Genomic DNA, 13,879 nt, shown 5'->3' with positions numbered 1-13,879 from the left:
ACCACGAGAGCGCCAAAAGTTCTATTACATTTACATTTAGTCATTTAGCAGACGCTTTTATCCAAAGAGACTTACAAATGAGAACAGTAGAATCAATCAAATCAACATGAGAACAACAGAATGTAAGTGCTGTGTGAAGTCACAGTTATGACAGTAAAGTGCTCGTAGCAAGGATTTTTTTTTTTTTTTTTTTTTTTTTTAATACACAAATAGATGGAATGAAGATAGAAATCAAGGTAAGTGCTACTATTACTGGGTCAAGTGCTGACGAAAAAGATACGTCTTTAGCATTTTTTTGAAAGTGGCTAAAGATTCAGCTGCTCGGATAGAGCGTGGCAGGTCATTCCACCAGCCAGGAATAGACCCGGAGAAGGTTCGTGAGAGTGATTTTGTGCCCCTTTCACTTGCAGCCGCCGTTCACTTGCAGAACGCAAGTTTCTGGAGGGCGCATAAGTCTGAAGTAGCGAGTTAAGGTATGGCGGTGCAGAGCCAGCGTTCTGTAGGCAAACATCAGAGCCTTCTATGGTGCTGCTTTAATATGGGGGGCTTCTATGGTGCTGCTTTAATTTTTTTGTTCTTCCTTGTCATTCAGTTATCTTCTCTATATTTTTTGTAAAGCATTATTTTGCTTCACTTCAGCTATGATAAAGAGACATCCACTCTTGCATTACGTGTTTTTGGGGGCGGAGCAATGAATGGAGGGGCGTGTTTGTTTTGTTTGATTTCAAATATCAACAGTGTTTATCAAATATCGCTTACTGCACCTTTATAAATACAATGATCATGTTATATATATATATATATATATATATATATATATATATATATATATATATATATATATATATATATATATATATATATATATATATATATATATATATATATATATATATATATATATGATCATTCATTCATGACTTAAAGGCAGCATTAATCACATTATGACATCAATATCTTGTTTTATATTTAGATTATGATGTAAAAAAACACCTTAAATCATCATTCGGCTCCTTTTTTTTTATTATGCAAACATTAACTGATGTGAGAGCACAGGCAATGACAGGCAAAGAGCGGCGCACGCACGCGCACACTTACATAAACACACAGTCGTGGAACGCCAGCATGCACGGATACTTACCCCTCGCCGGAGGCTCCTGAGGCAGTGCATTTTGGGCTTGGAGGTCATGAGGTCGTTGAATCGGTGGGACAGGGGCTCCTTGGACTGTTTGGGGGTCTGGGGAGTGGGGCAGGGGTCAGGGGTCACAGCAGAAGGTGAGGGAGGGTCAGGGGGGGGCTGGCGAGGTACGGGGGATGTTAACAGGGACATAAGCTACCGGTAAGACACGTGCCACAGAGCAGCGACCAGTGAGAGAGAGAGATTTACAGAGAGAGAGAAAGAGAGAGAGGGTGGGGACGAAATCGATCCAGAAAGAGGTAAACAAAAAAGGAGGGGGAACACAAAACAAGAGAAATAAGGATCCAAAAATGTTACAGAACTAAAGCAACGAATTAATCAATTAATCAATTAATATAACAAAGGAAAACCAAAAATAAAACAGAACGTAAAACAAATGCCAACGTAAAGAAACACGCTGCAGCTGTGGTGTTATTAACCCTGTGAGCGAGAGAGTTAGTGCATTAAACTCGGGTCGGTATATCAGGGGTCACATGCAAGGGTCAAATCACTGCAGAACCATTTAAAGGAACAGTACACCCAAAAATGAACATTCTGACATCATGTCAAGGACGTTCGTTCTTCCCTGGAACACAAAAGAGGATGTTTATGCTGCTTTTTTCTCTCAATATAATGGATGTGGATGGGGACCGTGGGTTGTCAAGCTTAAAAAAAAAAAATGGCAAAAATCCCTGTAAAAGTTGTACATATGATATGACTATATTTCCATACAACAGATTTATGTAGGGAAAAAAGACCTAAAGTCGTTATTCACTGATAATCTCCATCAGTTTAATTTAAAGTTCTTTATTGGCATAATTGTGTTTATATACAGTATTTTCAAAGCATTATACACAAAACAAGTAACACCAAGAAACCTAAAAATGTAATATATGTGTCTGATTATATTGAGGAAGGCAGTAGTTGGTTTCTGAGGGTGTGAAACTCAAAAAATGAATTTTGCTGCAACTGAAGGATAACTTTCTTCCCCGAAGGCGGAAGTTGGTTTCTGAGGGTATGAAACTGAAAAAAAAATAATTTTTATGGCTAACTATCCCCTAGTAACATCTGCATTTGATCATTTTCTGAAGAACTGAAAAACTGTGGCATGAGGTTAGAGAGTTTGTCAAAGAATTTATCGCATTTTTGGAGCTTAACAGCCATGGTGACGATCCATTTCCATTGTATGGAAAACAGCAGAATAAATATTCCTGACATCTTCTCTCGTTGTGTTCCATGGAAGAAAGTTAGTCAATGAGGGTGAGTAAATGATGACAGCATTTTCATTTTTGGCTGAACAGTCCCTTTAACAATCGTTGCATGCACAGCACACGCACACTCCTCTAAAGTACAAAAAACTGATTTCAGGTCAACCATTTGCTCTTTTTCTCCCTCTCTCTCACTTTCTTATTAGCAAGCTCCCTAAAGCGTAATGGAGAAATTAATGAACGTGTTCTGGGAGAGCTCACATTAACTGTTCAGTTCCCAACAGACTAGAAAACCTAAATCTGTCCTTTAAGGCCGTGACACACCAAGCTGATGTAAAGAGAACTAGCATTAACGAAAGCTGACGGTGTTGTTTCCTCTCAGCTGCATTTTGGCCAAAAAGCTGCGCTTGAACATACCAAAAGGACTACAGCTGACTGCCAACTAGCATGTGCGTTCTGCGCCTGTGTGTAAGGAAATAACTGTCTATATCAGCAGCAGGTATCAATAGTCTATTTTCATCATTCAAAAAGAGAACCCAAAACTAGGACTGCAGATAAACATACCATAAACAAAGCAGCACCCTCTTACCATTTTGAATATCAATCATGCTGATCACTTTCTTTATTCCAGGCGGCTCATGTTAGTATGAAAAGATTTTTGCACATTGTAATTCTCAGGTAAGCTGGCATAAAAATAGCACTGCCTTCTGTCTGTGCCGTCTTGACTTCTTTGCTCACTTTCATCACTTTTGCTTTTATTTTCATTCGCTAAACTGAACAACCAATCAGAGCGATCTCTCTCACGGACGGCCCTGACATTGGCCGACCGTCGGCTTGGTGTGTCACGGCCCTTATGCATTAGGAAAAAATTAGATAAAACTAAATCCACACAAATGTACTGAATACCACTGGAAATCATTACAACAAAAATGACGTGTGCAGTATTGCACTTACAATGGAAGTCCATGCAGCAATGTTGCATAAACAGTAGTCACTCCACTAAAAGGTTAACTCAAATTACAGCTCAAATAACATACTTTGTACAAAATAATGTAATCAGTTAAATATAAAGATAAATATGAGCTGCATATATTTTGTTTTTAAACCCTCCAGAATGTATTGGCCCATTTTAGAAGTAATTATTTACTATTATAGTATTAATTAATATTTTTAATACGCTTTTGCTTTTATATATTTTAGTTTAAATGGTTCCTTGATTATGATTTCACTTTTTTAACTTTAGTTAGTGTGTAATGTTGCTGTTTGAGCATAAACAACATCTGCAAAGTTATGACGCTCAAAGTTCAATGCAAAGAGAGAGAATTACTTTGACCGAAATCACTTTTTAAGGTCTATAACAAATAGCTGGTAGGGACTACAACAAGCTTCTTCCCGGGTTGGTGACAAACCCCAAAATTTACATAAACCCTAAGCGCAACAAAGGGGGTGAGGCCATGTTGAGCTGCTTTAGAGAAGAGGAAGAGTTGTTGTAGTAGAGTGTTGTTACCATGCCGTCATTTTACGTCAAACACAAATGAGGGTCAATTCAACTCTGGATTTGTACAAAAGATCGGCACATGCTAGTGGATCAGTTGTATCAACTCCACAGCAACTACATAAATTGATCCACTAACCATTCGGAAACGTCCAGTTTCATTCTAAAAGTTGTAACTTCTTCCTGAGTCTCTCCATCAGTGTCAACTCCGATTTGAACAATGTAAGGCTGAACACCAACACTGACAATCCTCATTTTGTCTGTATGAGATTCTCCAGCTTTGTTGTTGTTGAGCAACCGAAGCGTGAGCTGTTAAAGCTCCGCCCTCTTCTGGAAAGTGGGCCGGGAGCAGAAGCTCATTTGCATTTAAAGGGACACACACAAAAATGGTGTGTTTTTGCTCAAACCCAAATAGGGGCGAATTTGACAAGATATAATAAATGATCTGTGGAGTATTTTGAGCTGAAACTTCACAGACACATTCTGGAGACACCAGAGACTTATATTACATCTTGTGAAAAGGGCATAATAGGTCCCCTTCAACGTTTAGTAATTTAGTTAAAAGTTGCTTTTATGTGCTTTTTTCAATGTGTAATGTATGTGCTTGTCATTTTTATTAGTTTTTTAAATGCAGCTATTTAGCATTCATTTATTTTAGCTATGTTTTAGTAATTTCAGTACTTATTTAATTTAATAAGTCAGTTAGTTTCCGAAACTTTTAAGTTTTTTAAGTTAAGCTAATATTTATATTTTTTCTTTCAGCTTTATTTCAACATGACTTTTAATAGTTTTAATTAAGAATGACACTGGCCCATAGACTTCCTTTATAAGTGCATTACTGTACACACTGTTTCTGCTTGTTTTTATAAACCGAGTTAAGATAATTTCCTGTAGTAATCGACAACATTTTACAGATGCTGCCAACAGAGCTTAACCTGCATTGAACCCAGAAGATTCCTGTAATCTTTACCAACATACATTAACACAAGAATGATTTCTAACCATCTACAACAATCTAATTTTGTCATATCATCTGCTTTTAATGTGTATTCATGCACAAACACCATTAATCTGATAAAGTTTTGCATGAGATGTTTGTGTGTTTAGCTAGATGACCGTATTAATGAATGTGGTTTCTAAGAAAAGACTCTAAAAGTCTCCTAATACTAGTTTTGTGTTATTTCTGACCACAAACAGATGCTACACACACAAAACACACACAGAATAGACAAAAAATGACAAACATAGGCTATGATTGGAACAGCATACTACATACTACTCTTACTATTTACATGGTATTTATACTATGTGCAATATGCAAATCTAGAACTCAGATGGCCTACTTCATTTGCACAAATGTGCAGTATACAACAAAGCAAACTACATGGAGAACGATATCCCATAATGCAATGCGCTAGAGTTCCATTTTCAGCGTAAATTATAAGAACTGTAGGTGATACCAAATGTAATATCTGCCAAAAGTTTAAATATTTATTTCCAATATAACTGCCATTGTGCCATTGCCAAATTAAACATGATGTGATGAGATCATGCGACAACAATGTACATTTCGGAACTACTGTATCATCACATAATGTTTCACATAAGTATACAAATTTATTAAGAAATACACTACCATTTAAATGTTTGGGGTCAGTAATTGTAAGTAAGTAACTGCTTTCTTTTTGAATATACATATATATATTTTATATATATATATATATATATATATATATATATATATATATATATATATATTACACACCAGATATTTAAACGGTACTAAAAATAGTAGGCAGTATACAGTATATACTGCACAGTATAAAATACGCAATACAGTAGTTTCCCATTCTGCACATAGCCATACAGACACACCTCATAAAATATGTATCACAGTGTTAATGCTCACATCCTGGTCCTGCGAGGTTAGGCGGGGTTTGGACTGAGCATGCTCAGTAAGAGTGGAGCCTTTGATATAAATGTCAAAGGTCACAAAAACACAGAGGAAGACGAGGAGAAGGAAGAAGAATGTGGTTACCATGAGAACAGCAACGATGAGTGGCCAAAGAAGGAATTACTCTTGGTTTGAAAGGACAATACAGGAAGGAATAAGGGTTTAGGGTTACAATTCTCTGCGATGTCAAAGGTCAAAGGTGAGGCCTCTTGGGCCGGTGCATTAGTACGTTATCGGTGGAGCATCAGGATGAATGTGGAACATTTGTATTTTCGTGCAGGGAAGGGAAAGGAGAGGAGAACGATGGTGGCAAACGAATAGCAGCATCTACAAGAACTACGATAAAAGTACACAAATACAAACAACCTACACAAATGAAAATAACCAGCACAAAGTAAAAACAAAACTCACATAAACACATGAAACATTCTTTCTTATGAGCTTTCAGATCAGTCTGTCTCTATTTTTGTGTTCATATTGATGTAAATGAAGTTTTTCGGTCAAATCGGAGTAACTGCGAGCGAATGCAGTGACTGTGTGTGTTACCTTGTTTTTCTTAATGAAAGGCCATAGAGTTTTGGTCTTGCCCTTGCTGGAACGCTCGGCTTTGTTGTCCGAGCGTGAGTTATTGAGGCTGGTCTCGGACACTGTCCTCTTCATCGCCTGACCGTAGTCTTCAAACTCCACATCGCCAGGAGGCTCGAACCCAGACTTGTACGACTCTATGACCTGAGAGGAGTCCTGCAGGGGAAAGAGAGCGCAGATAGTCTCTGAATGGGGACTTCACAATGATTTCTATTGCTTTGAAAATAAGCTAACATGTATTGCTATAAAATAAACCTATTGACATTTTTAGTTTTTAAGGTTGAGGATGCCTCTAAAAGGAGGTTTTATCAAATTTAGGTAATTTCTGGACATGTTATAGTTAGAGTCAATGGACATCGTATACAGAAAAAGAGAGAGAATTAAATATTTAGGGCTGCCCCCTAATAGTCGACTAAACGTTAATCGGCGAGAAGAGGCTTAGTCAACCAAAATTCTATTAGTCGGTTAATCTTAGAAAAAAAATAAATAAAAAAAAATATATATATATACAGTATATACAGTATATATAGAAAGCTTGAAAAGTTACTTTTAAATGAACCAATTCGAATCGAAAAGAACACTCAGAAAACACTAGTTTATTAATAAATAGTTAAAATGTCTCCATGCTATTTTTTGCATGAGATGTTTTGATGACATTCATATTCATTACTTTTGTCTGTGCATGCACTTGAGCACAAAATAGGCTATATATTCCACCCCCCAGTAGATTTTTAAGTAATATAAACGTGCAATTAGTCAAATAATTAATGACTACTTATCGACTAGAAATATTATTAGTTATACTCCTAAAATAGCCATATAAAGTGTTTCCATTCAACTATTTTAATGCAGATTTTGGGATGTCACATAAAAATGCTGGATGGAAATTCCAAGGTGCACATAACTTTTAAAAATGCACATAAAAAGAACTTATGCCCTCAATTGAGGTGGATAATTTTTTTTATCCGATAAGAAGACATGCGGATAAACTACGATAGAAGCATTTACCAAATTAAACCCTCAATTCACAACAAAAAACGTTTGATTTTGCCTCAATATATCATATTATGACTGGATAACTGGACTAACCAGTGGATCAATTTCATTGCACAGCATTTCAAATGTTGGTTTTAGTTTAGTTGGTTTTAGAGCCACAGTGGCTTCCCTAATTACAGCAACTTCCATTTTTATTATAAAGATTTTGTGCCAGTTTCCCAGGAAGTGACAATTTTGTTTTCTTGAACACATGGGATGGGAACACTGCTTTATTCACAAATGTTTCAGGTGATATTCCAAGTTAAAAAGGATGGACTTAAACACACACACTCTTGGAGCTTACACAAAGATGAAAGCTCTGATGGAGCATTTAACAGGTATAAATATGTCATCTCTCTTTTTAGGATGCCTCTAAAAGGAAGTTTTGTCAGATTTAGGTAATTTCTTGAGAAGTTTGTCCCAAAAAGTTTTGTTAGAGACAAAGGTCATTCACAGTATCATCTGCAGACTATTATATCAACATATAAATACATAATTTCCGCAACTTCTTTTTCAGTAATCAATTAAAAACACAGAAAATATACATTCAAAACATTGTAGAGATTGTGGACTTCATCAGAGATTTAAAGTCCTTAGTTGGAGCAGACACCATATTTAATTTGGCTCAAATAATGAGGCAGTGAAGTACCATTCAAAAGTTTGGCTATGTGCGATTTTTTAAAATTAATACTCAATAATTTTATTTGCAAAGAAACATTAAATTGATTTTTTTTTAATTACATTTATAATGTTACAAAATACTTCTATTTCAATTTAATGCTGTTCTTTTGAACTTTCTATTCTTCAAAGAATCCTGAAAAAATAAAATAAAATCACATTTTCCCACAAAAATATTAAGCAGCACAACTATTTTCAACATTGAGAAATGTTTCTTGAGCAGCAAGTCAGCATATTAGAATGATTTCTGTAGGATTATGTGACACTGAAGACTGGAGTAATGATGCTGACAATTCCGCTTTGATCACAGGAATAAATTATGTTTTAAAATATATTCAAATAGAAAACAGTTCTTTTAAATTGTAATAATATTTCACAATATCACTGTTTTTACTGTATTTTTCATCAAATAAAAGCAGCCTTGGTGAGCAAAAGAAACTTCTTTCAAAAACATAAAAAATCTCACAGACACCAAACTTCTGAACAGTAGTGTGTGACTTAAGGACATTTCACAGCCTTGTTTTCTGCATTTCCTCTTCTATTAAAATCGTACCACTTGCAGCAGCACTTGCAAGAGGTATTTCAGACAGGAGGTGGCGACAGGAGCGTCAGAAGCCTCATGAATGAGGTTGTATGAGTGTGTTACTAACATTCTTGGGTTCAATTGACTCGGCCGCTTGTGTCATTCCATCCAGGCATTTCCCGATGATGGGCAGAATCTGTCGGTCGACCTCCGCAAACGTTTTCAGCGACTCGCCCATTCGCTCTATCCTCTTCTCCTCCATCGCCTGGATCTTCTGCTCGCAACACAACACACACACAGATGTAAAGAGTTAGTGTGTGTATTTCTGAGAGAAAGCTGCAAGATCAGGAACTGCACCATGCAAATTGCATTCAGAATTTTGGGGTGTTTTTACTCAGTTACTTGATTTGCATAATTTAGTGTATTCAAAAACAATGCAGCCAGTGCATGCAAATAAACAACAATATTAGTAGCTGTAATTCAATCTCATTGGATGTTTCTGTGTGTGTGTGTGTGTGTGTGTGTGTGTGTGTGTGTGTGTGTGTGTGTGTGTGTGTGTGTGTGTGTGTGTGTGTGTGTGTGTGTGTGTGTGTGTGTGTGTGTGTGTGTGTGTGTGTGTGTGCACCTGGAAAATATTAGGGATGATGGTGTAATAATGTTCGTTCTGTTCCTGGTTGAACTTCTGTAGGTATGAGGAATATTCATTCTTGCTGTCAGAAGCCATCTGGTGTCTCATCTGTGCCTGCTGCCGTGCCTGAGAGAGAAAGAGAATGAAATAATATTGGTTATGCATTGCAATATTATTAAAAGTAATATTAGTAATTATACCCCTAAAACCACATAGACCTAAACACACACACTCAAAGAGGCTTTGACAAATCTTTGTGATTTCCTACATCTCTTTGCAACAGATTATTCCCATTAAAACTAATCCATTTGTCGGCAGTAACTTGAGTTACGTAATCAGATTACTTTTTCAAGTAACTAGTAAAGTAATGCATTTCTTTTTCAATTTACAACAAAATATCTAAGTTACTTTTTCACATTTGTTTGATGGACAGCTCTCCCCATGTTAAGAGAAATAAAGTGCAGAGGTGTTGTGTGCGCTGTGTAAACATGATGGTTATTGTAGTTCTAGACTAAATGTGAGCATGCATTTACTCATCACTTGCACGAAAACATTCAGTATTCCTCAAAATGAATGAAAACCGTGAAATGCAATCTCAGAATTTTTACGCAAACATGTAATAATTAACTATATTAAATTACACAAATATACTTTATGTATTTAATCTCACTTTATTAACCAATGTCTTTACTGCTGACCTTTAATGATCTAATTCAACTATAATGATAATCAAAAATTACTTTGGATTAGATTTAGAAATAAGAGTGTTGAACTTCTTTTTCCTATATGCTATTCTTCTGTATTCCAGAATGGCAGCACAGCTGAAAGGTTTGTTTGAGCTGCGCCCTCAGCGTAAATATTTACAGGTGTAAATATGCATTTCCTTAATCCTGAGGCTTATTCATTTTACTTTTGCCATGAAAGGGCCTTTACATTTGCCAAAAACAGAATTTTTTTTGTTGTTATTCAAAAACAAGCAAGCCCAGCCCAGGTGAGAAAAAGCAATAATAAAGTAATCTAAAGCATTACTTTTCTTTAAAAGTAACGCAATTAGTTACTTTCCCCAACACTGTTCATCTGTACCGATAGCCTCGTGGTCAGCGCTTCAACATATAGCACCATTGCGATTAAGGCGCCCTGAGTTTGAGTCCCAGCTCGCGGACCTTTCCCGATCCCATCCTCCTGTCTCTCCCCCACTACGCTTAATGTCTGCTTATTGCCCTATCATCGTAAAGGCAAAAACGTCAAAAAAATTTTTTAAAAAAATCCATTCATAGGGTTTTCTCAAGTCATAACCAGTTCGAACATATCTGATGCTTACTATTTGAACCTGAACCACAAAACCAGTCATAAGTCACATGGGTATATTTGTAGCAATAGCCAACAATACATTGTAAATTGTCTTTTATGCCAAAAATATAGGATATTAAGTAAAGATCATGTTCCATGAAGATATTTTGTACCGTAAATATATCAAAAATTTATTTTTGTGAGTGGATATGCATTGCTAAGGACTTCATCTGGACAACTTTAAAGGTGATTTTCTCAATATTTTGATTTTTTTGCACCCTCAGATTCCAGATTTTCAAATAGTTGTATCTCGGCCAAATATTGTCATACATCAATGGAAAGCTTATTTATTCAGCTTTCAGATGATGTATTAATCTCAATTTCAAAAAATTGACCCTTATGACTGGTATTGTGGTCCAGGGTTACACATACAGATATGCGGAATTAAATTTTCATGGGGGGCGGGGCTAACCGGTGTGATGATGCAGAAAATCAACAAAAAGATCAAAAGTCTGATTTACTGTAAATGGAAGAGATGCTTTTATCACTGTGACTAGAGGATGTGGCATACTCAGTCTCAATGACTTACCCATAAACTCACAGACAACTCCCACATGACTTGCACATCAGAGTATAATCACCTTCAGCCTTGTTCACTTATAGATGTATTTATAACTTATGTGCCAAAAGGCAGCTATGACGTAAAAGTGAAAAGCTAAAATAAAAACTACACTATATAAACACCCAATGCTCAAGAGCTCTTGTGGGCCGAAAAAAAAAAAAAAAAAAATGCAACTCTAAAGAATACAAATGCATTTTAGTGCGCATCATTTAAGTGAGCGAACGATACAGAGAAAGCACTGTCATGATAACCACATCCTGATCCGATTCTAGGAAATCACACTGGTTAACCTGAGGTTCACTGTTGCCATGGAAACTCAAACTCCACCACCAGCTCAGCAGCAGCAGACGTGTGCATGAGCAGAAGGGAAGTTTAGAAAATACCCCCTAAAATTACATTAGCTCTCACTGGAAATGTATCTGTTACATATTTAACTAAAATTACATATTTAACTAAAATTACATAAATTTAACTGTTACATATTACTCAGTGCTTGTGCACTTCTATTATTATTATTATTTCTTAAATATAAGAATATTCAAATATAAGAAAACTGCATTGAAATATTTACATTATATTTATAATATATAATATAAAATGTACAAATATATAAAATATAGTATAATATATTATCATTTATATTACACTTATATTTTATTTTTTATATATTATTATTTATATTATTAAACTTTTTAAAAAAATTTAACATTATATAAATATTTGAATGCAATATTCTTACATTTAAATATTTTTATATTTAAGAAAAATATTGTAATGCACAAGCACTGAGTGATATGACAGTTTATTTTTATTTAAATAATAAAATAAATAAATAAATAAATATGTATTTATTAAATATTAATTCTATATATTGTATTATATAAAAATATAATACACATATGAATACATATAAAATAAATAATATTTATTCAAATTTGTTATTTTACAAATATAAAAATTATTTGTAATTATACTATGTGATATTATATGGTATTATATTATATTATATTATATTATATTATATTATATTATATTATATTATATTATATTATATTATATTATATTACATTATATTATATTATATTATATTATATTATATTATATTATATTATATAAAATTCATGTGGACACACTGCAAGACTAAACACACACAAACATCTTAATAAACTGTAATATGGAGAGCTGACATTTATATATGGGTCAGCAGAACAGGAAGCTTTGAGATTTACATATTTAAATATTCATGCCTGGAGCGATGTGATTGGAGGGGTAGCAGCGCAGACAAACTTTAATCAAGCCTGTGAGTGGGTGGCCGTTCAGCAGGTGTGTCGTGTGGGCGTGGCCATGGCTGGACAGGAAGCAACAGTGTCCCGACACACAGACACAAACGCGCACACACACAGACCTGCCACGGTGCACCTACCTTATGATAACATCGCTTTAAGGCATGATATAAAAAAACACAAACATACACATTAGTTAGCTTAGACTACTAATGGGTTAGTTCTTAAATCGACACCGTAACATGACAGCGACATATCTAAAACAAACCGCTCTACAACACATCAAAGTCAAACAAGATGCATCAAACCTCACAACCTCACAAACATACTGACAGCATTCAGAATTCAGAATGTAACTGCTTTTATCATAGAGTAACTTTCAAAGACCTCATTATGTTGCATGTTTAATTCAGTGAGTGACGTCTAAATATGGTTATTTAGCTTTTTGAAATCAATAATGTTTAAAAATGTCTTAACTTTTGGCAGTATAAACTTTAAAAAAATCAACAAATGAGTCATGAAAGAGATAAAAACTGTGGTTGATATATCTTCCGGTTTAGTCCCAGTGTAAATGGAAGATGAAGTTGAGGCGCATTGCATTGTGGGATGCAGTCCTCTGGTTATATGTATGGCAGCTTATCTAGGAAATCTATTCATGCACAGTTCAAATACAGTAAATTGCAGAAAAGGCATGAGTAGTATGGTAATATGCTATGTTGAATGCAGCCACTCTCTAATTGGCCCAATACAGCTGTTGTACCTTCACTGACACTGAAACATCTGTGTCAACAATAAAGAGGACCTATTATGCCCTTTTACAAACTCTTGGTTTTGTTTTTGAGGTCAACTAGAATAAGTTTTGAATTAAAAAAAAAACAAAAAAAAAAACTTTATATTGTTGCAGCATCTCTCTTCGCAGTCTGTCAGTAACGCTCTGTTTAGTTCCGGTCTCTATGAAGCCCCTCCTTCTGAAAAGCACAATGTCCTCTGATTGGTTGACTGGATCAGTGTGTTGTGATTAGTCAGCCGCTTTGAGTGTGTTTGGGAATTGTCACAACCCTTACCATAACCATGAGTTTCAACACACGACTAACTAATTCAACCAGGCCTTTTTTTTTTTTTTTTTTGCATGTACCTTGGCTGGGAATTATTTAAACGAGGAATATTGTTATTCATTCCTGGAAGAAAACTCAAGACTACAATGGAGGCGTTTCAGGGAGTTCAGAAACAGTGACACTGACATAGAGAATAACTGCCTTTTAGAGTGACTTTGTGACATTTCTCATGCTCAAACATCAATATTAAAGACTAAAGAAAGTTGAAAATGTAAAAAAGCATTATAGGTCCTCTTCAACAGAGTTGATCTGCAAGTTTGACTTTGACGTGCATTGACTTTTCGGA

At 35.2% G+C, this 13,879-nt stretch overlaps 1 protein-coding gene across 13 annotated transcripts in view; it reads right to left on the bottom strand.

Moving 5' to 3' along the window:
* fnbp1b (formin binding protein 1b) overlaps positions 1–13,879 on the bottom strand; it is a 102,403-nt gene that overhangs the window by 25,222 nt on the left and 63,302 nt on the right. For 7 of the 13 annotated variants that reach the window (XM_067375790.1, XM_067375788.1, XM_067375784.1 and 4 more), the window contains exons 7-10: positions 9,281–9,409; positions 8,783–8,929; positions 6,381–6,575; positions 1,142–1,333 (exon numbers count right to left, since the gene is read on the bottom strand). In XM_067375790.1, the coding sequence (XP_067231891.1) occupies positions 1,142–1,333; positions 6,381–6,575; positions 8,783–8,929; positions 9,281–9,409 (663 nt within the window). The remainder of the gene's footprint in view (positions 1–1,141; positions 1,334–6,380; positions 6,576–8,782; positions 8,930–9,280; positions 9,410–13,879) is intronic. The other 6 variants (XM_067375794.1, XM_067375796.1, XM_067375795.1 and 3 more) reach the window with 2 other exon arrangements.

The sequence above is a fragment of the Chanodichthys erythropterus genome, chromosome 22 (genome assembly GCF_024489055.1).
Source record: "Chanodichthys erythropterus isolate Z2021 chromosome 22, ASM2448905v1, whole genome shotgun sequence".
NCBI lineage: Eukaryota > Metazoa > Chordata > Actinopteri > Cypriniformes > Xenocyprididae > Chanodichthys > Chanodichthys erythropterus.
Note: the sequence above shows the minus strand (reverse complement) of the source record. Positions and strands in the feature narration are given on the sequence as shown.